This window comes from Oryx dammah, unplaced genomic scaffold (genome assembly GCF_014754425.2).
Source record: "Oryx dammah isolate SB20612 unplaced genomic scaffold, SCBI_Odam_1.1 HiC_scaffold_25, whole genome shotgun sequence".
Taxonomy (NCBI): Eukaryota; Metazoa; Chordata; class Mammalia; order Artiodactyla; family Bovidae; genus Oryx; species Oryx dammah.
In genome coordinates, this window is record NW_024070209.1 from 69,683,562 (window position 1) to 69,709,497 (window position 25,936).

Consider the following 25,936-nt stretch of genomic DNA (forward strand, 5'->3'; position numbering starts at 1 on the left):
TAGTGAAGAAACTAAAACCCAAGTGGGTTCTGGTACCCCATGCAAGTCTAGTACCTAAATCTGGGACTCAGTTCCCAACCTGATGGCCTTTGAATATACAACTTCCAACCTCCAGGTCAGAAATGGACCTTGATATTCACAAACCAACCCTCCTGCCTTCTTCAGTGGACTCTGATTTATTATAATGCAGCCACCCAGCAAAAAATGTGTATTCAGTTGTTTTCTCAGCAAATTTACACAAAGTTGGAGATACTTTCTGTGGTTGAGAATACAACTGATTAGAAAACATTTAAAATTTCAGGCATTTGGAGTAAAGTGCCTTGTTCAAAGTCATCAGGCAAATGGTGGGCAGAGCCAGAGCTGGAAGTGAAGAGCTCCAGAGAGACAACTGGAAGATAATGGATGGTGACAGGCCATCCAGACCATGCTTCTGGCTTCCTGAAGTCCAGATGGACTCCCCACAGTGTCATGTTGATTGATCGAAGCACCAGAGCTGAGATGACTGCAAATCCCCGGCACTTGGGTATAGCTGCACATTTGTCTCTAGGAGGCTCTAGGTTAGAACATCACCTCCCCCCTTGCAAGCACAAGTAGAGTTGCCACCAGCTAAAGAGGAAAATAGGACCCTAAGGAGCAAGTTTCATGACCATTGGGATGTCAGCCAAGAAAATGGAGGCAGAGAGAAAAGAGAGTGTGTGGTATTTTTCCCCCCATAGCGTTTTTGCTGTCTCTTAAACAAATCTGACCCTAGGTATAAGCTTGCCCTTTTTCAGTCCCAACTTCCCTGGTTATAAAAATCATGTTTGGCAACTGCTCTGAAAGTTATTAAAGTTGCAGCAGTAAACTATGGGAGGCCAGAGAATTTCAGGCAAAAGTTATTGCATCAGTAACTCAGAAACTAATTCCTAAAACTCTTGACACATTTATCCAGAGGGCTAGTGCCAATACAGAAATGGAAATCGTCATCAAGGGCCACTGTGTACCTGGAATTAAAATCCATCATTCCTCAGAGCAGAGAGCTATGATTGTGGAAGAATATGAATAGTCATGCCTTTTCACCACCATCTTCCCTCAAAAATAGAACCCTTTATTTTTCAGAAGAACAAGAAAAATTCTGCTCTCTTTGTCTGTTTTTCCTTAAGAACCCCTCATTTACATTTTCTTTTCAATTTTTTTCTTTGACAGTTCCACATTTAAACAGAAAGGCCTCCTTTTCCTTATTCAATTGCACTGGTTTTATTTTGGATAGAAATCCTGTTGGGTACAGTAACAGAGAACAAACTTCACAACAGCAATAGTGCCTTTTACAGCATCTATTGTGGGGAAACTTAATACACATTTATCAAATGGCAGAGGCACTGGCTCCATTGCTCAGAATTAACTACAAAAGAGCATAGAAAGGGAACAACACTGCCGTCTTCATCCAGCAAACCTCACTGCATGCCCAGCAACATGGCAAGAACCAGAGACACACAGTCCCCATCCAGGAACACCCCCCTGAAAGATCATAGATTGCTTGGAGTGATGCTTTCCTCACCAAAAGTTAATGAATGGAAAAGATTTAATGGGATCCCATGTTAACAAATAAATGGAGAAATGAGCCCTCTAACTCAGTGTTAGAGAACTGACGATATCCTCAGAGTTTTAAATGCATATATGCTTTGACCCAAGTTCTAAGAACTTGTCCTAAGACAAACTCTCAGGGCTAGCCTCAGCATGATCATAAAGAGGAAAAACCAGGAGCAGTGCACAAATCGTTAAAATGCAGTCTTTGACCTGATCATGTAATTTATATTGATTGTCTTGTGACAAACCATTGAGGGAGCATGTGTGTGTATGACCTTATTTGTGTAAAACTGTAGCTACAATGCTGCTTACAGAGATGTTTACCATGGTAGTCTCTAGATGAGTTTCCAGGTGACTTTTACTTTCCTTTACCAACTTTTCTGAATTTTTAATATTTTTATACTTGAAATTTGGGAGGGTGCTTTAAAATTTTTTTAAACAAAAAGCTAGTCTTTCCCTAAGTTCCTTAGCACTCGTACTACCATACCTAAGCCCAACCTAGTGGTAAGACAGTATGAAACATTGTGATGAGTTAAGGTGAATCCACATGTCAAAATTCATCAAATTGTACACTTTGGGATGTGCGATTTATTGTGCATTATACCTCAATAAAATTATTTTTCTTTAAAAGGAAAGAAAATATGAAATAGTCCAGGTAATTTCCATTCTCCACACAAAGTTATCAAAATAATTCTATATTTTAAAAAACCTGAATCAATCTTGGGAAGTAAATTTGATGTTCCAATCAGTGACAGGAGGCTATTCCAAGAGGTTAATAGCCTGAGTGAGGTGTAAAAATGTTCATTTAGCTTATTCTCTATTCTCTGGCTGTGTCAGTGTCCTTGATTATAGACAGATGCAGAGCTCACATTTGACCTGCTTCTGTCTTCTTCTGTTTGCACCTTTTTGCAGAGTCCATGTCAATCTTAGGTAGCTTTTACCCCAAAATACATGCTTCAATGCACTTTAATTTTCCTGCAGTCAATAAATAGCACTTGCCTGCTTCCCTTAAGTAACTATATAGCAAACCCGAGGATTCTGAGATTTGAGGATCAGATAAAATTCCAAAAACCAAGCATTCTTTCCAGAGATAATTATTAGTACACTGATAAATGCTTTGAAGACTATTCTTTCACTCTGCTGGCAGATTTTCTCAGGTGTACATATTTTTTCCTGTATGAAATAGTCCAAAGGTCTGGAGTTGCCTAAAAAGTAAGACAAAAGACACACCAGTGGCCACAGTAGGTTTAAGAACTGGGTCTCTGAGTTAGTTGGACAAGAAGGAAATAAATGTGTATGTGTGTTGCTGTCAGAGTGACCATCCTCAGAACCACTTAGGGTTCCACCTCTTCGTATGGAATGGAGAACATGGGCCCTGAGGTCAGGGCAGGCATGGGACCTCTCTGCAGGTTAGGTCTGCTTCTCATCACTGTTTTTCTGTGTTTTCCCCCTCTGCTTTCCAATGCAACCAGTTGGACTGTGCTGCAGGGAAGAATTGGGCGCCCAGAGAACCCGTTCCGAGTGGCCCTGGAATATATCTCAAATGGAAACCGAAGCTTATCTGCAGTGGACTTCTTTGCCCTGAAGAACTGCAGTGAAGGTACCTGAATCTGGCTTTCCCCCTCCACTCCTTGGTCGCTTGTTGTCTTAAGTAGATCAGTAATCTGCCACCATAATTAGCTGGAAATGTGCACACTTATACAGAAGTGTCTCCAGTGCTTTGGGTCTGATTCTGAATATTACCAAGTGGTTCACAGCCCAGCTGATCAACTTTCAAAGACTGAGTTATAATATTATATCTACTTAACTTAAAGCTATATCAAATAGAATACAGTCTTTGTTGGATAACACATTAGCTTAACTTCCCTGGAGTCCAAATGCTTTCAGCTATGGTTTTGTTTTGTTTTGTGGAAATTTTCAAATGTTTGCAAATGAATAGAATAGTGCAATGGGCTCCCATATACCCTCAACCTAGTTTCAACAATTATCAACATTCTGCCATTTTTTTTTCACATGTATCTCCATCCCACTAACTTGCTAATGATTAGTACTTTACTTTCCCCACCACCCCCCCGAGGTAAAATTTACAATTAAGTATTTTTAATGATTTGATTTAAGCTGTTATTAAGGTACAATGTGGGAAATGGTTATATGTGAAAATTCTTGCTTATTTTGTAAAAATCATTAAGGCATGTGTCATTGAATTCCTTTTGCATAACTCCACATTGTGAATTTATTTCAAGATTTATTACCAAGAGAAGACATCTCTCTCCTGAAGAGTAATTTGTCAATTTTTTTTTTTGTCTTTGTTGCCAGGAAACTCTGAGCTAAATGCAATACTCAGTCACAGTAAATTATATCTGTGTAGTTATTTGATAAACTTATTTTCCCTTCCTTCTGCAGAGTTTTTGATCTTCTATTCCTATTTTCAAGATCATATTTTATATATATTTTTCATTAGACATTGCTCCAAGTATGATTTGTATGCAGGAGAAGACTGATCATTGATATAGATATGAGGTTGATCTTTCCTTGATTCTTCAGAAGACCTAGGGTCATCATTATAAATATCCTTTATTATTTTTCCACATGTAAAGGGTATATAAGATGGACTTGAATTATACAAATCTTTAGGAAAGAAGTTGCTTGCATAGCCACTATTCTCCTGCCATGCCTGCCTCTTCCTAGAGGTCCACTAACCAGTGCTATGGAACTTGTCATCTGGAGGCCCAGGAATGAAGTATGGACAGAAACGGAGTCTGTGGCACTCCCAGGCCTAACCTCTCCATTTAGAATGTTCATCAGCAGCCATGAAGGCTCATAACACATAGCCATTGGTTGCATGTTGAGGCCCAGTTTTGAATATGAAGCTGAATACAAAAGGGACTCCATTATGTAGGGACCCTACTGACCACCCAGTTCCTTACCTTGCTGTTGCTCTTCATTCACTACTGGCCTTGCAAGAACTTTCACAAAGTGGTTTTCTTTCTTTCTTTTTTAATCAAAACTGGTTTATGTATCAGAAAAAGAAAAATCTATCATAACATGATAGATTGAACTTCAGTTCAAATTGAAAAGGGGCCTAGCCTATGATGTGAGACGCTGTACAAGAAACATATGGTTTGGGAGAAAGCCAGGAGCTTGTACAAATGTTTCCACACTCACAAACTTAGGGATTTGTGAATGTTTCTGGACATCATCAGTCCTCACCAATGTCAAGGGTCCACGTACTGTCCAAAAGAGGTCGTGTATTGAAATGGAGCCAGTTATCAGGAATGTGTCAGGAAGAAGGTATGAGTTCCCAGAATTGGCCTAATCCCATTTCAGCAGCATCAGAAGGGAATAAGAGGGTATAAAACTCCAAGTATTAGGCCCAGCACAAATACTCCTGCAAAAATTCTTTGCACCTTTGAAAGATCTCAACCAGTTGGGCACATTTTTCCTTCCTTACTCTTACAACTTCCTTGTACCTACAGTATTCTCCCTCTAGTTTATCTTGCATTTGCAGCAATCCATTGCACAGTTTACAAGATATGTTTCTTTTCTGCTTCGCTACCCTTACAAAACCAAAAGAGTTGACCTCTCTAACTTTCTCTAATGGTCCAGAAAGTGTTTCTTCTGGCAGGACACTCTCTTAAGGAGGAAGAAAGAAATCTGTCTCTGATTCCTTAAGGAAAGTGGACCTGCCAAGAGACCCAGGAAGGTTCTCATGGCCCAGCTACCTTCCTTCAGAGGCTCCAAGTCCAAGAACAGATGGTTTTCATGGGGAAGCAGGTGTCCTCTGTGCTCCTTCTCAGGTTTGGAATACTGTGGCCACCAAGAGGTATGAAAGGACCACTGTGGATGTGTGAGGCAGAGGACAGAGTGATCCCAGTGTTTCCTGAGAACTTCTAACTCTTCCTCCTATAATGGAACAAATTCAGGTGCACATCAGGTGGTGTGGACAAGTTGAAAACATAAGAAGCATCCTAAAGCTACCCTCATATATTTAAAGAGAAGGAGTTGTTTTGCAGGCATACCCAAGGCCTGTTTGATGTAGACAAACATCTGTGTTTTCTGAGATCATTACTTCAGTTAGGTCTTGAAGGGGAGGAGCTAAGAGAAGTAGTACAATTGAAGGAGCTGATCAGGCTGATGACATGCTAGCCAGGGTTGTTAATAGGTTTGTGGGATATCTAGTCTACTTTCTACCTGGGTTTGATCCCTGGGTTGGGAAGACCTCCTGGAGAAGGGAATGGCTACCCACTCCGGTATTCTTGTCTGGAGAATCCCATGGACAGAGGAGCCTGGTGGGCTATAGTCCATGGAATCACAAAGAACTGGACATGACTTTCACTTTCAGCTTTTAAGCTTGTAGGGTATCTGGTCTGCTTTCTATAGACTTCTACAACCCTTCCTTGTCCCACAAGAAAAGAAGTGCCATTTTAACTAAACTGGAGATGGGGTCGTTGGGACAGTTCTGCTCACAAAAGAGAAGATATCTATCTGTGGGTGCCATGAAGGCAGAGGTTGTGACTCCCTCTGAATCCTAACACCTGTTATCATAGAATGTAATAGTTATTAGCTGATCGGTTAGTAAGCAATGAAAGCTCACATCTATGGAGCATTTAGCATGTGCGCAGGTAGAGTGCTGATCCTTTACACGTGTTAGTTATCTCCTGTGAGCTTTACAATAATACTAAAAACTAGGTACTATTATCCTCATTTTACATATGGGGAAACTGAACCTCACAGATGTTTCTAAAGTTGCCATCATTGTACAGTTAGGGAAAGGTACAGCCACACTCAATCCCAAGTCAGTCTGATCACCAAGTCAGTATTTCTATCCATGACACCCTGCTGCCTTAATGGAATGTGTAGAGGCTGGAGTTTTATTTACCTTAGAATTATCTTTGACTCTTCCTCTTATCCCTACATCTAGGTGATCAAGCCTTGGGCTCTAGGCTTGTGGCTGCCTCACATTCTGTCTGTTGCCGTCTAGATGCCAATGTTACTGCTTCTTCAGTTTATCCTTCTGACTTCATTTCCTCAGCCACGTGCTTTACTCAGGCCTTCATATATGTATTTTGGGACTTTAGCAATAGCCAGCTAGTCTCCATGATACCATTATCCATCCTTCACACACTGCAAGAAAAATCTCCTCCAAATTCCCTTTGCTTGTGGCATTTTCATGAGGTTCCAGTAACTTCTTATTGTCTACCACATCAGAAATATGAAGGTTGGGCTGGACCACTTCACTCATTTCTTGGGGCCAGAAAAGTCATGGCTGCAGAATCACCCAGCTGGTTGATGGTAGAGCTGGGATTAACATCAGGACCACCTTGACTCTGACCTTGGTGCTTTCACCACTTCTCAATCCTGCCTGGGAAGCCACAGTGCCTCTGCCTGATTTCCAGTCGTTTACAATCCGGCCCTTCTGTACCTGCCCAACATTATGCCCTCTGTTTCCCCACACCTCTCCTCTAGCAGACTGGTGTTCTCTACACTATGCCAATAATGCCTACTTGATCCCAGGCCTTATGTTTTGAACACTGATTCATCATTTAAGATCCAGCTTGGGGCCCAAACCCTCCAGAACGTCACTCACAGCTAAAGAAATTATTCTTGGAAGACTTTGCTCTCTGCATCTAAATTTAGTAGCTATTTTATAATTATTTCTCAGTTAGTCCTTTTGGGGCCCTAACGAGGTTCAGAACCTTGTCTTATATTGCTTTTGTTTCTCCAGGGTACAGTTAACACTATGCTAAACATATAAGAAACACGATGTAAATATTTGTTGACTGATCAGCTAATCAATCAATTGATAAATGCTGCTCTTGCTTTTATAGCTTTGGGCTATTACCCTATTACTCCCAAAAGAAAGTAGCAGTGAGTGGAAATTACTTGGAAGAAGTTTTTCCCTCATCTTGAAAGAGCAGTGTGTGTATTCAGTACTGAGGGCAGGGATATCAACCCTTACATGCCCAGGCTCCCAGGGAACCCTTAACCATTTCATGATGACCTTTCTTCAGCAGACAGTTAAAGCATAGGATTATGCAGTACACCCATTGGGACCCCTCATGTTCAGAAGAACCTGCTGAAAAATATGTCAGAAGAGCAGGACTAGCATCTTGAAAAGGACTTGAAAACGGTCAGTGTGCTCATAAAATTACATATTGCCAACACCCACCTAGCACCTTCTATGTGCCTGGTCCTGTTCTGTGCACATTCATATATTAACTCATTAATCCTTCCAGCAACACTGTGAGGTATGCATTATTATTGTCATCACTAGGCACAGAAGTCACGTACCCAGAGTCTCACAGCTGATATTGGAATGGAGGCCATCTGGCTCCAGCATCCATGCTGTTAGCTACCACACACTGGTGCTCCCTGTAGAAGGTCACTGCTGGTAAGGACCCCAGAAAGCATCTAATCTGCCTCCCTCACCATGTGGAAACTGAATGCACAAACACTCAAAAATTTACCTTGAACTTTAACACACTAAATTACTGATTAGCCCAGTGTGCTTCCTACCTCCATCTCATGGTCGTCAAGTTCTCAGTTTTTCTAAGAAACCAGTTCAGAATTTCCCTTTCCCTGGCCAGACGGGCCAAAGGCAGTTTAAGAGGACCACCACACCCTTATCAATAGTGGGTCCCCCATCCATGAAAATCAAGGATGTAAGCCTAAACACATTTTATTGCAGGTGACCATAGTTCTTTCATGAACCTACAAGAATCAGAACTGAGATTTCCCAGATCAGAGCCACATTCAGCTCACTAACAGACCTCTTACCAAGAAGCACTCGTGGTCCCTTATTCTATCAAGACATTGTCATACACATTACCTCTTCTAATCCATTCAGAGAGGGTGTCAGAATCTTCACTCACATTATCCATGGTGCTAAGGGTGATTTCACTGACTTCTGTACTTCAAGAAGGGGGAGGAATCCAAGGCAGTCAGACCACTGCAGACACCTTAAAACATGAGTCCCAAAAGAGTGGGAGATGACAGCGATTTTAACCTCTCTGTGCCTAAAATGAGGACATGTAAACTAGATCCATAGTCTTCAAACATTTTTTAGAGGTTTAGCTCTTAATTCAAACAAAGTATTAAATAAAAATCCAGTATATGAAATTACACAAGTACAGCTGCCCTAGAGGAAGTGAAGGTGAGGAGCCCACCAGTTCCACAGTCTTTGACAAACCTTCCAAATGGATTTTCATGAAGTACAGCTTGAGAGTTGCTGGGCAGTCTGATTTTTAACTCTCCTATTAACCCCAGCTTTTTGATCCTATTATACTGTACTTATTTAAAATGTAATAGCAAAATGGAATTACATTAACCAGACCTTCTTTAAATGATTAAGACTAAGCCCAAGGCTATTGTACTTTGAATACGGGCCATTTCCCCAGACAGATTTTTGTCACTGTAGGTCCTGGCTTTGAGATGCTAAGTATGGAACTGGTATGATTGTTTCCAATAAAACACGCATGGCATCACCTGGCCCTCTCTCCCTTCTCTTTCTTCTTACTTCATCAAAGACAGTGATGGGCACTGGAGGATATCCTCCTTAGATCAAGAGGGGACAAGATGAAATGAGAGAAGCTTCACAAATAGATTCCAATATTTGGCCAGCCATGTGGCCTTTAGAGTAAGATCCAAAATCCAGCTGGGTAAAATGAAGGATAACCTCATGGGCTCTTGGCAGCCTGGCCCAAACTGGGCATTTTCTGTTCCAAAAGCAAGCAGCACCCCAGCACCCTCCTTAGTCTGTGCTTTGGAATGCTATCTTCGGACTGCCCGCAGAAACCTCTCTGTGTAGCAGACTCATTCATCTAACTGTCTGTGCATTCACCCATTCATACAACAGGTATTTACTGAGCAGTATTAAACTAAATGCATAGTGACCCTGATATAAACTTGTTTCTGTCTTAAGATTGAGTTTTGATGTTATGGCTTTAAGATCTCTATTCTACTTGGGACAAACACTACTCCCCAAAAGGCATCCCTGATTTATATTTAGTTTGCCCAAGGTATTGAATAGGTGCTCCATTTGTAGAGATGTCTTCCTTCAAACTAGTTACAATGCACCTTTCTCAGAAAGAACACAGAATGAACACTGAAACAGGAGTCAGGGAATTTAAGTCACATTTCCACCTCTTCCTTGGTGGCTCAGACAGTAAAGAATCTGCTTGCAATGCAGGAGAACTGGTTCAATCCCATGGTTGGGAAGGTCCCTTGGAGGAGGGAATGGCAACCCACTCCACTCTTCTTTCCTGGAAAATTCCATGAACCAAGGAGCCTGGCAGGCTGCAGTCCATGGGGTTGCAAAGAGTCAGACATGATTGAGCAACATTTTCATTTCTTTCACTTCCACCTCTTTAGGCTTCCCAGGTGGCACTAGTGGTAAAGAATCCACCTGCCAAGCTTGAGAAACATTTTTGACCCCTGGGCTTCTCTGTCCTCTTTACTGTCTGGCTCAGACAGTAAAGAATCTGCCTACAATGCAGGAGACCCAGGTTCGATCCCTGGATTGAGAAGATCCCTTGGAGAAGGGAATGGCAACCCACTCCAGTATTGTTGCCTGGAAAATTCCATGGACAGAGGAGCCTGGTGGGCTACAGACCATGGGGTCGCAAAGAGTCGGACACAGCTGAGCAACTAACACTTTCACTTTCAAACTCTGAGTCAGGAAGATCCCCTGAAGGAGGAAATGGCAACCCACTCCAGTATGCTTGTTTGGAGCCTTCCACGGACAGAGGAGCCTGGCTACAGTCCATAGGGTCACAAAGAGTCAGACATGCCGGAGCTACTAAACAACAACAAACAGTGCAACACCGTGGATCAAAAGGGACATCAGGTCTCCCCCAGAATTGGCACACTTTTTTAAAAATTTAAAATAGGAATAACAATATGTCAATGGCTGACCCCAAATTGACGTTAATCGTGAGGGTCAAAGGAGAGGATGGCTGTGGAGGTGTGTTTGTGGATGTTGCTCTGAGCTCCCTGACTGCTCTGGCCTCAAGTCTTCGAAAATGAAGCTACTCCCTCTCTGTCGCTCAGTTTCTCACGGTGAAACTACCATCCACAGAAATAAACTGACGCAAACATTTCATGTTAATGACAACAACGTGCCAAGTGGGTGATGGGAGCTGCAGCATCGCCAACCTGATGCCAGCACCTGGTGGCCAACACCTGGGTTGGTGTCTTCAAGGGACGGACTCAATCATGCAGTGGTGGACCCAGTGCTCAGAAGTGAAAACCAGAGAGGAACTCGAGCCACAGCCTGGTGTCCTCACTTAGTTCTCACTGTGACTTCCGGGTGGAGGGTGAACCTCATTCCCCTTCTTGACTCCCGATCTCTAAAACTTCTTGCCTGTGATTTACCTGTGGACTGTGCTCTTTAAAAGATAGGCATTAGAATGACTAAAATTTCATTTACCCACTGAGATCTACTCACATTTCCCTGAGCACCTTCCCACCTTTAAGCTTTTTTTTTTTTAAGCTATGCCCCCTCCATTCCCAATACCTGCTTCTCCCAGTCCTCCACATCTTTCAGATTTCTGCTCAAATATTATCTTCTCCCAGAAGTCTCAGCCCAGCATTGTGTTTCTATATATTTCTGTTTTAAAACAGCCTACTTCTTTCCAGGGTCTATTTATGTGTCTTGCTCAATAGATGCTAGGTTCTATTTTTTAAAAGACTGTGTCTTATTAAAAAAAAAAAACACTCTACAACCCAATTAGCAACTAACAGTGTTTTTCCCATAGTAAGTAGTGAATAAAGGTTTTTTTTGTTACAATGTAGGAGAGAGATTACAGGCTTTGGAATCAGAATGAGTGTGGAATTCCAGCTCTATCATTTACCACCCTTTTGATCTCAGAAGAGGTTTTGTTTTGTTTTGTATTTTTTCCCCAATCTGTGAGTTTTGTTTTCCTCCTAAGTAAGTGGAACTCAGTTCAGTTCAGTTGCTCAGTCATGTCCGACTCTTTGCGACCCCATGAATAGCAGCATGCCAGGCCTCCCTGTCCATCACCAACTCCCAGAGTTCACTCAGACTCATGTCCATCGAGTCAGTGATGCCATCCAGCCATCTCATCCTCTGTCGTCCCCTTCTTCTCCTGCCCCCAATCCCTCCCAGCATCAGAGTCTTTTCCAATGTGTCAGCTCTTCGCATGAGGTGGCCACAGTACTGGAGTTTCAGCTTTAGCACGAGTCCTTCCAAAGAACACCCAGAGCTGATCTCCTTCAGAATGGATTGGTTGGATCTCCTTGCAGTCCAAGGGACTCTCAAGAGTCTTCTTCAACACCACAGTTCAAAAGCATCAATTCTTCAGCACTCAGCTTTCTTCACAGTCCAACTCTCACTTCCATACACGACCACTGGAAAAACCATAGCCTTGACTAGATGGACCTTTGTTGGCAAAGTAATGTCTCTGTTTTTGAATATGCTATCTAGGTTGGTCATAACTTTCCTTCCAAGGAGTAAGTGTCTTTTAATTTCATGGCTGCAGCCACCATCTGCAGTGATTTTGGAGCCCAAAAAATAAAGTCTGACACTGTTTCCCCATCTATTTGCCATGAAGTGATGGGACCAGATGCCATGATCTTCATTTTCTGAATGTTGAGCTTTAAGCCGACTTTTTCACTCTCCTCTTTCACTTTCATCAAGAGGCTTTTTAGTTCCTCTTCACTTTCTGCCATAAGGGTGGTGTCATCTGCATATCTGAGGTGATTGATATTTCTCCTGGCAATCTTGATTCCAGCTTGTGCTTCTTCCAGCCCAGCATTTCTCATGATGTACTCTGCATAGAAGTTAAATAAGCAGGGTGACAATATACAGCCTTGACGTATTCCTTTTCCTATTTGGAACCAGTCTATTGTTCCATGTCCAGTTCTAACTGTTGCTTCCTGACCTGCATATAGGTTTCTCAAGAGGCAAGTCAGGTGGTCTGGTATTTCCATCTCTTGAAGAATCTTGCACAGTTTATTGTGATCCACACAGTCAAAGGTTTTGGCATAGTCAATAAAGCAGAAATAGATGTTTTTCTGGAACTCTCTTGCTTTTTCGATGATCCAGCAGATGTTGGCAATTTGATCTCTGGTTCCTCTGCCTTTTCTAGAACCAGCTTGAACATCTGTAATATATAATTATGGGTTTTGGGAAATTAAAACTGATATTGTGTAGAACCCCTAGCGCAGTGCTTGGCACAATAAATACCATCTTCCTCTCTCTCCCATGTCCCCTGCCTGAGCTGAATGTCCCCATTCAGGAACCAGGGCTGAATAATTCTGTAGAACTAGCCCATGGTATGTTATATGTTGGCAGGGTCCTACCCACCTTTCATTTATATTGTTGCCATTTGTTTTCACTTATTATACTATCTTTTTAATCATATATTTTATTTAATTGTCAGTTTATAAAGTTTAATTTTCAGTAGTGTTTACCAGCTAGCTCAAAAGATTTCTAAAAATGTAACAATCAGCTCTTACCAGTGAGTGTGAGCTGGTAATAACCCACCACTGCACTCTTCCTTTCCCAGATTGTTTTTCCTAAATCCCAGACATTATATTATCTTATCCATAGACATTTCAGCATATACCTCTAAAAGATAAAGACTCTTTAAAAAACTATAATATCCTTTTCACATATAATGTTAATAATAATCCCTTAATATTCCCTAATAGTTTTCTAATTGGCGTGTAAATTGAATCTACCTTTCTCTTTCACTTTGGGCCTTGTCTGGACAGTTGGGCCAACAGAGATCCTGACAACCCAGATCTACATTTTGATTTCCAAGGCAGCTACTTCTGTATGCTTTTATCTTTAATAAAGTCAGTTTTTTTCTTTTGTGACTCAGTGCACAGAATCCATGGTTTCCCCAAAGGAAAAGGACCATTTAATCCCATGGGGATGGCTGAAGTCCAGGGAGGACCCTAAAAGTATGTTGACCTGCCTATCACACTGCCTCCTCAAGCCAACTAAGCCTGCAGTCTAAAACAGCCAGGCCCCAGCTGGTGGAGCCAGGAAAGAACTTTGTCCACCCCTCCTTTCCCTTCTGATGCATAGCTGCTGTTGGCAGAGACTTTTATACTCTGGAATGGCTTACTCATAATCACTAATAAAGCCAATTAGAAATGCCCCCACAAAGTGCTTAGGAACAAGAATGATTGCTTGGGTGACTGTTTTAAATATTCGACCATTGAAAAATCACCTGGAAATGGGGGCAGACACAAAAGGTTTTAAAATATAAACAAATAAGGAACCAGTGTGCTGAGGTCATTGTACTCCCAAAAGAAAATTACTTTCAAATTACAGCTACATAAAAGAAATAATTGAAAAGATTAATCACAGTAAAATAATTGGTCTATTTTACAAGTAATTTGGAGCAATATTCAGTCATTGACATCAATGTCTAGTAGTAAAATAGCAATGAATTCCATTCTCTGACTAATGTATTTATTTTATTAATGGTACTAAATGGTGTTGTTACTGCTTATAAATATTTCATAATTTTTAATTCATTAAAATGTTCAAGGAACTTCCAAAAGTATTTATTAGTTTAAATCATTCTTAGTATTCAATATGCGATTGCCACTCTGCTTGGGTAATTTTAAAAAATTATTGTTTTGGGTAATGGGAGTCTCTTTGAATTTGGAGGATTAAGCCCCAGTTATTAATGAGACTACTGCTCCAGATGGTGATGAATGAGGGGCTTGGTGAAACTGTGTTCCCTTTTTGGATCTCTAAGGTTCCTCTGTAGCCATTCCGTAAAACCTGGCCCTGGAGCTGTGAGGCAAACAGGGTGGACCCAGATAAATTAATTCCAGAGATAATAAGAGGAGTGTCAGTTTGGACATTGGTTTCAAATCACCACCTCTCCCACCCCCGTTTCATCTTCCTGAAACAGCTGACAGCAAAATTCGTATATTCCAACCTCACCTCCTGTTTCTTTCATTCTTTGATAGAACCTGTAACAAGTGAAATGAACAAAAAGATGCAACAGAAAGAATGGACACCAGATAATGAATAGTGGAAGGAGGATAGGACTTGGATGAGGAAAACATGGATTTGGGTCCTGAGTTGTTTGGGTGCCACGTGTCCATTATATCCTGCAGTCCTAGATCATCCATGTGTGAAACGAAGACGATGGATGGTACCTGCCCCAGGGTCCCTGTGGGGTTTGACTATGTTCGTCTGTATGCCTATGTAAAACAGTGCCTGCAACCTAGTGGGAAACCAAACAGGATTAGTTCTACTCTTCTCTAAGTCCAAAGAGTGTGTCATGGTGGTGTTGTGCCAATGGCCTCAGCAACTCTTAATTAACTGTGCTATTACACAAACAGTTGGTATGAGTCATCAAGGAAAATCACCCATAGTGAATTGTACAACTCAGGGGCTCAGTGAAATCTAAGGACATCCTCTAGAGGAGGGACAGGATAATGCTGCCCAATAGGTTTGAGATCAGGTTCACTGCACTGCCTCCAGCGTGTCATCCATACAGGAAATGGCTAGTCATTTGGCTATAGGCAAATTGGGAGGGGGCAGGATCCAATAAGTGGCTTGAGGTGAAGTGGGGCCATCTCGAACTTGGATGCTTGTGTAGTGATGTTCTGGGAGTGTCCAAACCCACAGAATCAACATGGTACGTCTTTCCAGATTGGAGTTGGGGGACATTTTCTATTGAAATTGGCAGGCTATGTGTTGGGCTCCAATGCAAACTGTGCACAATTAATAAAATATCTTTTCTGTTCATAGCGATCCCCCAGATTCTGGAAGGTGACTTCATCCTTCTCTGCCATTGGGAGAACATCAGAGGACATGTTGGTGAAGCACCATTTCAGGGGGGATAGAGGGACATGGGTCAGAGGAAGTACAGACAGGCCTGGGGTCATGCAGGTACCAAAGGGAAGGTATCCTCTCAGTGCAAGCCACGGAGGATGGGCAGGATGGCAGGCAGAACTCCAGTGACACCAGAAACCAGCAGAGGGGCCCTGAGCTACCTAACCTACCAGAAAGGCTCAGTTCCTAAAATTTAGGTACCAGGTCAGGGACAGACTAACCAAATATTAGACTGCAAAGTCCCCTGTGCATTGACCTAAAGCTTCTTAAATTTCCTCAAGGACAGAATTAATCTCAGAGTTGGTTTGGTTTGAAGGAGGGTACAGGGAGGGGATTCTAAACCTTATCTGAAGACCTGGGAGACATTTTACTTCCTCTCTTCTGGGACCCCTGCACAGGGCTCCTCACTTCAGGGGCTCGGCAACTTCTGGGGTGGTGTGGGCTGAAGGAGCCGTTTGCTCTGCTTGCTGAGGAGCATAGACTCAGAGCGCTGGAATCTAAGTGGCTGGGATGTGAGGCTTTTTCTCTCTTCCTTCATGGTTATTTTGCCGTTTTTGGCATTCTTTGTCTTCAAGTCATGCTGTGATCATGATTTTTGTGGAACTTTAGTTTGCCTTTCTTGTTGTGATTTGTTTGGGGAAGAAACACTGAGAGACTATTTGCTCTGCAGCTGCCTGGAAAGCCCTGCAGTGTAGAGTTTGCAAACTACACGACAGACGGTCTCTGGGATCCCTCATTCTCTCAGCTCCATCATTCTGGGATTCTCTTAGCAGCGTGTGGGTGAATGCAAAGTCTTCTGGCTTTTGCTTCTTCATTTAGCTCTTAGCCAGAATTTTGTATCTAGAAAACGCTTAATGAACATTGACTAATTACCCCTCATTAATCATTCATGCAGCTGGTAGCAGGGTCATACCATTTCCTTTAAGAACACGGGTGTAATATCTTATCTGGACCCCAGCTCCCACTCAAGGGGCAATGGGGTCATCATGGCGGCACTGGGATACTGCGGAGCTCACTGGGGGAGTGGGCTGGAAGGGGCCGGAGTGGGTATGGGCTCTGTGAGGCTACAACCACACTGGGATGCCCTTCTATTCTAATAAACAGGAAGGACGAGCCACATTGCCAGCCAATGGCAGCTGAGAGGCAATAAGCTTTAATTAGAGGCTTCTTCCAGGAAACTCATATGAACAGAATAAGTCTGTTGTCTTAAAAGGCCCAGAGAGGTTAAATGCCTTGCCTTTCTTTTGCTTTTATAAGTTGATCCTTTCAATCGTTTGTGAAATGTAAATATAGTGAGAACACTGACTCTGATGAGCTCTGCATTGCTCCAGGGACAGGTAGCCCGGGTCTGGGGTCAGGAGGCAGCCTGTCTCTAGGTTTATGGCTCAGGAGCACAGAGCAGGGCAGGCGAACGAGCTGCCACAGCTGGGCGCAGCAGTAGAAGGAAGAAGGTCACTTGGGTCTCTGGGGGGGGGATGGGAATGAAGCAAGCTCCCTGTGCCGCAGGCCCAAGAGGTCAAGGCGAGCCTGTGAGTAGCCCAAAGTCTCTGTCCTATGAACTTGGGCCCACAAGTATATAAAGCTAGGGTGAGAAATGCCCAGAATTACACTATATGGATAAGAATGGAAAGTATTCCTTGTAATGGAAATTACAAGGAGAGATGTTTTTCTGCTTATCTTGCCATCTCAGGAATGGTATTTTCTTTCCTGTTAGTATGCACGCACAGACTTTTGCTCACTGGCTGTCGTGTGCTCTCATGTTACGCACACGGCCCGTATGTACAGTAATGTTAGAGGCCTGTTGCCGGGCCATTCTCTGCCATCCTTCTCTTGATGTGGCCCTTTTCCCATTCCTTTCTCTCATCCCTTACCTGTGGCCTGTGCAATGCCAGAGTTTCTACTCCATTCAGAGTCCTACCTTTTGTTTACTCTGTGATAAGAAATAAGTAAAGGCAGACAGATCATTTCCCTTCTCAGTTGTTTGTTTGGGCATCCTGTGGACAGCCTGTCCCTACATCTCCCCACTCTCAGCCTCTCTTCCTTCTGTCTCCCCTAGGCTGTGGATGTCTTCATCTTTTTGTTTGTCTGTTAACCCAGTCTCTTCTCAACTTTCTTCCTTTCCTTGTGAGCAGAAGAAAATCGGGCCATGGAACCGCTGTGGCCACTTCAGTTATCAGTGAGCCTGCTCCGCTTTCACTCCAGGCACAGACCTCTGGCTCTGCCCCCATGGACAGAAGCTGAGACAGACGGGTCGGATACACTGGGATGGATCTGGGGCATGCATATGTAGAGTCTTCCTGTCTTTTCCTCCTTATTCTAAGCAGAGATTTTCTCCTCTCCTCCTTTTTCCCTTCCCCCATGTTTCCTCCTTTCCCTTCATGAACCTGTCACCCTCTCATTCAAGACCTCACCCACCCACAATACATAGGCTCTCTCTCTTTCTCTCTCTCTTACACAGACACACAGAGAGAGAGAGAGAGAGAGAAAGAGAGAAAGGCATGAACATGCTCAGGAACAAGGAGAGGTTTTGAGGGACATTCAGATGTGGGATTCCTAAAGAGTGCCTAAGGGACAAGATCGCCATCTTTAGCTGAGTGAGGTCTTACCTAAGACGGAAGTCTTTCCTGGTGTTGATCACATGGCCAAGGCAAGGATCTAGATAGATAAAAGGATCTTGTATTTTTCTCTGAGCATCAAGAAATGAAATGGGAGTGAGCTCTTGGGTACTGCAGCTGAGGTTGCACTCACTGCATGGAAGACACTAGAAGCTAGGAAGGAAACGTCAGCGGGCTTAGGAGAACTCTCTTCTGGGGTCAGCAAAACAGAGAGTCGAAGCTCATGGGGCACACCTGAAGTTTTGTCCCTTGTCTTTCCCAGTCTTCAGTAGAGTCACACTGAACATTCCACCTTACCCTGGTTGTAGTCCAAGAGTTTTGTATAGGGACTGTTTAGGGTCTTAAAGGGTTTAAATGTCATTCCTGAGACCAGACTGAAGATGGTAGTAGTGATTTGTAGGAATCTCCAGAGAAATGACTAATCTTCAAAAAAGAGGGAGGAAAGGAGGGAAGAAAAGAGGAAGGGAGGGAGCCAAGTCTTGAGACCTAGCCACACCCCCCACTGTGACGTTCTCTTTCTGGACCAGAGTTGAAGATTCTGATCTTCACTGGTTAAGGAAGGTGGGCTCTCCTTGCCTGGGATATGTGCAGATGCATCTGCTGGGCTTCCCATCTTCCCACCAACTCGTAACTGGACTCCACAATAGAAGCCCAGCCTTCCAGAACCAAGGCTGGAGACCTTATTAAAGAACCCAAACTCTTCAGGCTTTTCTAGATTTTAAAAAATCTTTCTTTGCTCTTCCATGTTTCTATATTATCTGGTACAACTTCATCAGAGGCTCCGATGACATATGAGGTTCCCCAGTCTCTAACTGTTGGTTGTTGCTTTTCAGAGACAAAAAATAGAAAAGGAGTCACACAGTCACATCGCTATTATGGGCTCTTCTGTCAGTGTAGAACTCCTCTTTCCATACCCCACCCCAGCCTTTGGTTCCAGTACAGACAACTCCATTCATGTGGTATGAGCTCTGTCCACAGAGCTCAGCAAGGCTTTGTAGGACTCATGTGGACCATCCACAGTCTTTTTGACTTTCGCTTCTGTTATTTTCCCCTCCTGCTAAGTTGCAAGCCTTCCACCTCATCTCTGTATCCCTGGCACTTGGTTCAAAGCCTGCAACACAATAGGGGCTCTTTGAGTTTTCGCAGAGAGTTAAATGAGTGAATGAACAAATGAGTCAAGAGGGAGCAGTGTGGAAAGTGTCTGTGAATGCAAAGCCAAGTGGAAAATGGAGATCAGCAGCTGGAAAGTGTAAACAAGGCAAATGTATCAACGTTGCAGATGATTTCAGATGTCCCCTTAGTCATTTAGGTGGACGTTCTACTTTGTAAGTATAGGCAGACAAACACACCCATAGCATAAGCTTAAATTCCAGATTTTCCCTGCCAACATAATAGTAATAGTCATTAATACTATTATTGTTATTGTTATCATTATTGCAAGAGTGTATACACCATCTAGAAACCCCTTCTGGAGTCCTGAATGCCACCAGGACTAGACAGGTTGCTGACCCATGATGTACTCACCTCTACGTTATCTACTCAAAGTAGGACTCTGAGGTGGCTCTGAGGATGTTGGAGAGGAATCAACGAGCAGAGATGCTTGTAGTGGCTGTATTCTATCAACTCTCTTGCCTTCTGTGGCTTCAGTGAACTCTACAGTTCTTCACTTTTGAAAATCACAAGGTTTATATCATTTAGCATCTGGAAATGAACTAAATTAATCCCCCTCACATTACCCCCAGTTTTACAGGATAGCATACTGGGACCCAAAGAAGTTAGGGCTTTAAAATTACCAAGTGGCCAAGTCATGGCTTTTCACATCCTATCCCATTTTTGGTTTCCTTCAGTCTCTTCCTACTACTTCTCAGCATTGGAAAGATTAGAAATTGGCTTTAACATCTATATATTTCTGTTCCCCACTGCCCACAGAGCCTCATGCCACATCCTCACCATCCAGCACAAGAGCCTGGCACAGACCAGATGTTCAATAAGAGGTTATAATTGAAATAAATGGAATGCACGGCATCCTGATAAAGATTCATGGGTGATAAGCATACTGGAACCTTCTGTCTCAGCTTGTATCTTCAGAGAGAAGACCAGCCCACACTCAGCCCAGGGAAAGGGCATGCCTAAGAGGAGTGTTATGGCAGGGAAGAAAATCCAAACCAGGTTATGAGAAGCAGCCCATTGGAAAGGATTTTAAATATCACATGGAGGATGTAAATTTTACAGTCTATATGCAAAACTTAAATTAAACTTCACGTGGCTCCCATTTCTGTGGATGGCAAATACCTTAATTGAAAGTCAACTCTAAAAGTCAGCTCTGAACTGGAATTTTCTTTGTCCCTTTTGGCTAGTTCAGACTCCTTCCCTCTGCCCTTCCCATTCCTCTGGGGAGCAAGTAACAGTGGGAAGGCCCTGTGCCAGTTGGCAATGAAAGAACCATGTACTCTGGCCTTCCCGAAGAGACTCATTCACTCTCTGTTTGTCTTCGGTCATTGAGCCAGGCTCCTGAGTGTGACTGAGGGAGTGAGTCCTGGCTTGCAGGTCCATGTGGATCACTCCAGCTCCATCCACAAGCCTCTCCCACTCTGTCCACATCCACTTAACCACCTCTGGACTCTTCAAAGGAGATACTGAGGCTCCTGACACACTCCTGTGCTGCTCTGGGTTCACAGGCCCTTTCTGCCCTCAGCCTCCCAGCTGCCCCATCTCTCTCTCCTGACCCTACTGAAGCAGCCTGGTGCTAACCCAGGGCACACAGCTCTTCCTGTTTGCAACTATCTTCAGACTTCCTGGTCTCTGTCTCTGCCCCACGCCCTCACCAGGCCAAGCCTTTCCCCAGGTAGGAGACGCACAGCCCTTGTGGCCCTAGCAGAGCCACATCTTTTATTCTTTTCTTCTTGTCTATGGGGTCTATTCCACACCACTGTAGGTTCTGTCTCACTCTGTGCTTTTTCTTTATGGGGTTTAAGGCCTATGTTTTGGGAGTCTTATCAATTCTTGGTTCCAGGTATTCAAGACTCAATTTTTTGACTCCAAGGTCTAGTTTGCTCTTGAAAAAGTCCTGATCTTACTGTTGAAAATCTGTATTTTCAAGTGTATGTGGCCTCCTCCATCAAAGGCAATGCCTGGAGAAAGCAATAGCAACTCTCTAAATGGAAGTTAGGGAAAGTGTCTGCAAAGCTCAGGGGAAAGAAACCTCAGAGGATGTTCAAAAGTATCATCATAATTTGAATCATAACTTTCCCAATCATGATAATGCATGCCTACGGAGTCACTGTCATGTCCAGCTCCTTGCAATGCTATGGACTCCTGCCAGGCTCCTCTGCCCGTGAGATTCTCCAGGCAAGAATACTGGAGTGGGTTGCCACACTCTTTTCAGGGGATCTTCCCGACCCAGTGATTGAACCCATGTCTCTTACGTCTCCTCCATTGGCAGGCAGGTTCTTTACCACTAGTGCCACCTGGGAAGCCCATATTATCACAGATCCTGACTCCAGTTGTCCAGCTGCGCCTCCAGCTAAATAATCTCCAGAGAGAGCTTTCAGTTCCCCCTTTTCAATGATCTTCCTGGAAAGTTCCCACAATTATTTTGATCGGAGACAAAGACCTCTAAATATTTCGAAGTTCTACGATGGTGCAGCCAACATCCATTCCTTCTGGATGTGGCTGCCACCCTGAGTCAGGGTCAGAGCCCCCAGTACAGTGGGTACCTCTCTGTGGTCCACCCCAGAGTCTCCCCTGACAAAAGATCTCAACCTAAAGCAAACCCAGTCTGGGTTCTGTGATGGTCAGATTTTTTGAAAGCACCTTTTCATCTGTTTCCTCCTCAAGATTCCTATAACCTGTAGAGTCAAGCTCAGGGACCTTGAATTATCTCTTCTCTGCCCCAAGCTGTGTGCCCAGACTTCTCCCATCTGACTGACCTCTGACTAGATCCCACTCCAGCCCACCAGATCAACAACCCGTGGGCTGAACAAGCCAGGGATGGTCATTCCGCGGGTCCCAGGCCAATGTATTCATCAGCAACCATCAGAACTCTCATATCATCTCATCTCATCATCCCCCAGCGGCTGAGAACTTCCTGCAGTATCATTGTTTAAACTGCTCATTTGGCACTAACTAGCCTTAGGCATCCACTGCTCACGGCTTCTCATAGAAAGTGATTTCACTTTTATAACTAGTCTGTTTGAGGTAGAGTGTATACAAACTCTTGATTCTTCCCTGAGAATGTGTCCCTGCCCATCTAGATGGCACACTCTCTGAGGACCATGCTCCATGGTGAAGACGATTTTTGGAGCCAGACACAGCACTCATCGAACTCAGCCCCTCTAAGCATTGCCTACTTCTCTTCATAAAATGAGAATCATTTTAATGCCAACTCTTCAGGGATGGGCTTAGATTCAATGAGACAACCTGTGTAAGAAAATGGCACAGGAAATTTTCAAAAAATTCTCTTCCTTCTTTGTTTTTAGAGTTCTATATATTTCTTCCTCCTTCTTGCCCCTACTCACCAAAATGGATCCTACCAGCTCACACGATGGCCTGATACATGGAGCATAATAAATCCTCAATAAAAATGTGTTTGATGGATGAACAATAACTAGATGAATTAATCATTAATTAAGAACAAGCAATATGTTAGGGTCACTCTATTACCCACACTTGCTCCCTCTTCCACCTTTGGTCTCTACCAGGGCAGCTTCACCCAGCCTCTGGGAGGCCTTCTGACCACCGCTTTGAGCTCCAGCTCTCCTTCATTCATTTTGCTAAGGAAGAGCTTGTCAAGGATCCCTCAGCAGGCTTCAGTTTCCTTGACAGTGAAAACCTGGGCACTTCTGAGGAATGATTGTTGGCTGTTTTTTAAAGGACAGTGTGTCCTTCAGAAAGAACTGGCAGAATTTCTTACTGCGGGTGTGCTAGGGGCTTCCAGCTTTCCTAAGCAGTGACATGAGGCCCACAGCAAGCTAACCTCGTTATCTGGAACCTTCCTCAGGTCAACACCTGTCCTTTATCTCAGAGAAATCACCATAGCTCTTCACACCACTTCGTTCCCCTTTCCCGGAGCCACAAGACAATGTGATCATTACCCAAGCTGAGCACTTCTGTTCTAGGTCTGAGAATGCCAAGTGTTGGCCGTGGAGGTGGGGTAGCTCTTAGATATAGGAGTCTGGATAGAAGCCTCCCTTTAATTAATCTCTCATCACGAAAGTCTTCAATTCAATGTAGAACATTAACCCAGTCATATTTAGATTTTTCCCATTTTGAATATATGTTTATGGCCCATAATAATGAGGGACTGTGAGGTTGGATGACATTTTTAAGGGCTTAGATTTATTTCAGCGAGATCATTAGAGAGTTTTGTAATCTCACTCCCAAGACAGGAGGAAGAAGGAAGTCTTGTAGGGGTGGGGATGTCAGTTCACAGCAGCAGTACCCTAGTTTCCAGCTAAGGTATTATATTCTCCCAGTGCTTTTCACAGGTTGCAATCTGGTCTCTTCTATACATTTCTTAATAACCTTTCTGAAGAGATGACTGAGTCTGAATTGTTGAATCAAACTGTACAGCTTCCCAAATATCCTTCTTTCAGAATAGGGATGATGAATTGAAGTTATTTATTTCTCTTTTTAAAATGTGTCCATCATTGAGTACAAAGATTAAAAGACACAATTCCTTCAGCAAAATACCCTGAGTAACCTGTACATAGGCCACATGAACTACAGTCTAGACAAGCAACAAACCTGTGTCTCAGATCCAGGGTAATAGTGGTTCAGTGGACTCATAGACCTAGCAGACATGTCCCAGTAGAAGTGAAGCTCTTCTGAGGAGGACAGGTGACTTCCCCCTACACTTGACTTCTGAGTCAAGAGACCAGCCTCTTCGGAGCTGAGTGGTATGAGCTCAGAAAGGCACCACTCCATGGAAAAGGTCATGCTTTCAGTTCCCTGGATATGTTGTTTTCCAAAAAATAGCCCAGCGGCAATGGATAAAGTCCCTAGGAATGAGGAAGCCAAAGTTGGGTCTGTGTTCCCAGGAAACAGACATTCCCAGAGCCATCGATTCATTATGTTAGTACACAGCCCAAGTTGTGCCTGAAGAGATCCCTGAAACCTCACACTCATAGGGAAAGGCTCTAGACAGCCAGGATGAAAGGGAAACAGGCTCACCCACTTCCACTCAGGATCCCTAGAGAGGGGAAGAGGCAGGTGCAAGAGAAAAGGAAGTGAGAGGTAGGGAAATGAAGGGGAAAAGGCGTGGATGTTAATGAAAGCATTCAGAGAAACACCTTAACCTTTTCCCACATAAAATGTCAGCAATGTGACAGAAATACTGGCTAGAAAGTTAGTTGTTGTAGTAACCCATGTAAATGGGAACCAGTGGAAGAGATATTATATATGCCGAATACTTCCAGTCAATGTGGTTTTGTTACTGTTTTAGGGGGTTTGGGGTGTAGGGGGTGGTTCCTTTTGACATCTGCTGTTTGCTGGCTCCATGCTAGGTCCTGGGCAATATAAATATAAAAGCAATTAAGCCAAGTTTCTAAGCTTTAAAGAGCTTAGTCCAGTGAGTAAGACAGACATGAAAGGAAGTGATTACAATACAGTGCAGTGAATGCAGATAAAATTGTTTCACAGCATCATGGAAATATGGAAACTAGAGTGACTAACTCAGGGCTTGTGTGAAGATAATTCAACAAAGCTATAGAGGGGAATCTGCATATAGAAGAGCCCAGAAATTCTTCCCATCCTGAGACCCATCCATCCCCCTGAAGCCTCCCTGGCCTCCCTCTGCCAGCAGAATCGACCCACCCCTTTCCCCTGTGCACACCCCTCCTATGACAGTCTTCCCACACCCAGCCACACAGTAAACACTCTGCTTGCTCCTGGTACACTGTGCGCAAGGAACATGTTGTGTTCGTGTTTGCACCTTTAGCACCTAGACTATTGATGGAGAATATTGTGTGCCAGGTTGTGGGTTCCTAATAAGTGTTTGTCAGAAGCAAAGAAGGAAGAAAGGGAAACAAGAAGGGAAGGAGGGAGTGAATTTCTTAAACTTTCAGCACTGACCTCCATGTGTGTGTGTGTTAGTCACTTAGTCATGTCTGACTCTTTGTGACCCCATGGACTGTGCCTGGCTGTCCGTGGGATTCTCCAGGCAACCATACTGGAGTGGGTTGCCATTTCCTTCTCCAGGGGATCTTCCTGACCCAGGGATCAAATCCGGGTCTGCCACACGCAGGCAGATTCTTTACTGTCTGCGCCACCAAGGAATCCCATAGCCTCTGCCTTTTTCCTGTATTTGGCCTCCTTCCAGTACCTCCTTCTCCATGCCTGTCCCTCTTTCTCCCACCCTTTTCTAATTCTCACCCTCCCTCCATTCCTGCACCCTCTTCCATCCATACTCTCCCTTTCTCTGTTTCTCCTCCATATCCTGCCACTTCCCACCTCCTGTCTTACCCCCCAAGCCTTGGGGTCCTTTCTCCATCCTTCTATCCCTAATTTCCCATTACTTTAGTGGGGTCAGGGGTCTGATATGGACCATGAATTGAGGGAAAGGAAGAGCCTACTGCAACTTGTTTCCTCTTCTTAGGCCTTAGATCAGTGAGGAACAAAGAAGAACTGGGGCCTAGTGCCTCCACAGCCCTCACTCTCTGGGTTGCTGACAGTGGATAGACCACAGTAGCCAAGGATCATGTGGCCAATCCATTTTGAGTGTTCCCAGCCCAAAGCAAGAGTTAGAGCCCCTGCCCTGCTAAAGAACGGCCCACCCAGTGAGCCCAAACTGTGGATCTCACAGGCATCACCTCCTCACTTCACAGCAAGCCAGGCACCAAGTCACTAAGTGACTGACCCAAGGTCACACAGCAAGTCACGACTGAGCCCAAACCACAAACTGGTCTCTAGACAAGGAGTGCAGTGTTCT

General features: G+C 43.7%; 1 protein-coding gene across 1 annotated transcript in view; it reads left to right on the forward strand.

Moving 5' to 3' along the window:
* ALK (ALK receptor tyrosine kinase) overlaps positions 1-25,936 on the forward strand; it is a 734,875-nt gene that overhangs the window by 543,798 nt on the left and 165,141 nt on the right. The window contains exon 5 of the mRNA XM_040225696.1: positions 3,039-3,166. Within this exon, the coding sequence (XP_040081630.1) occupies positions 3,039-3,166 (128 nt within the window). The remainder of the gene's footprint in view (positions 1-3,038; positions 3,167-25,936) is intronic.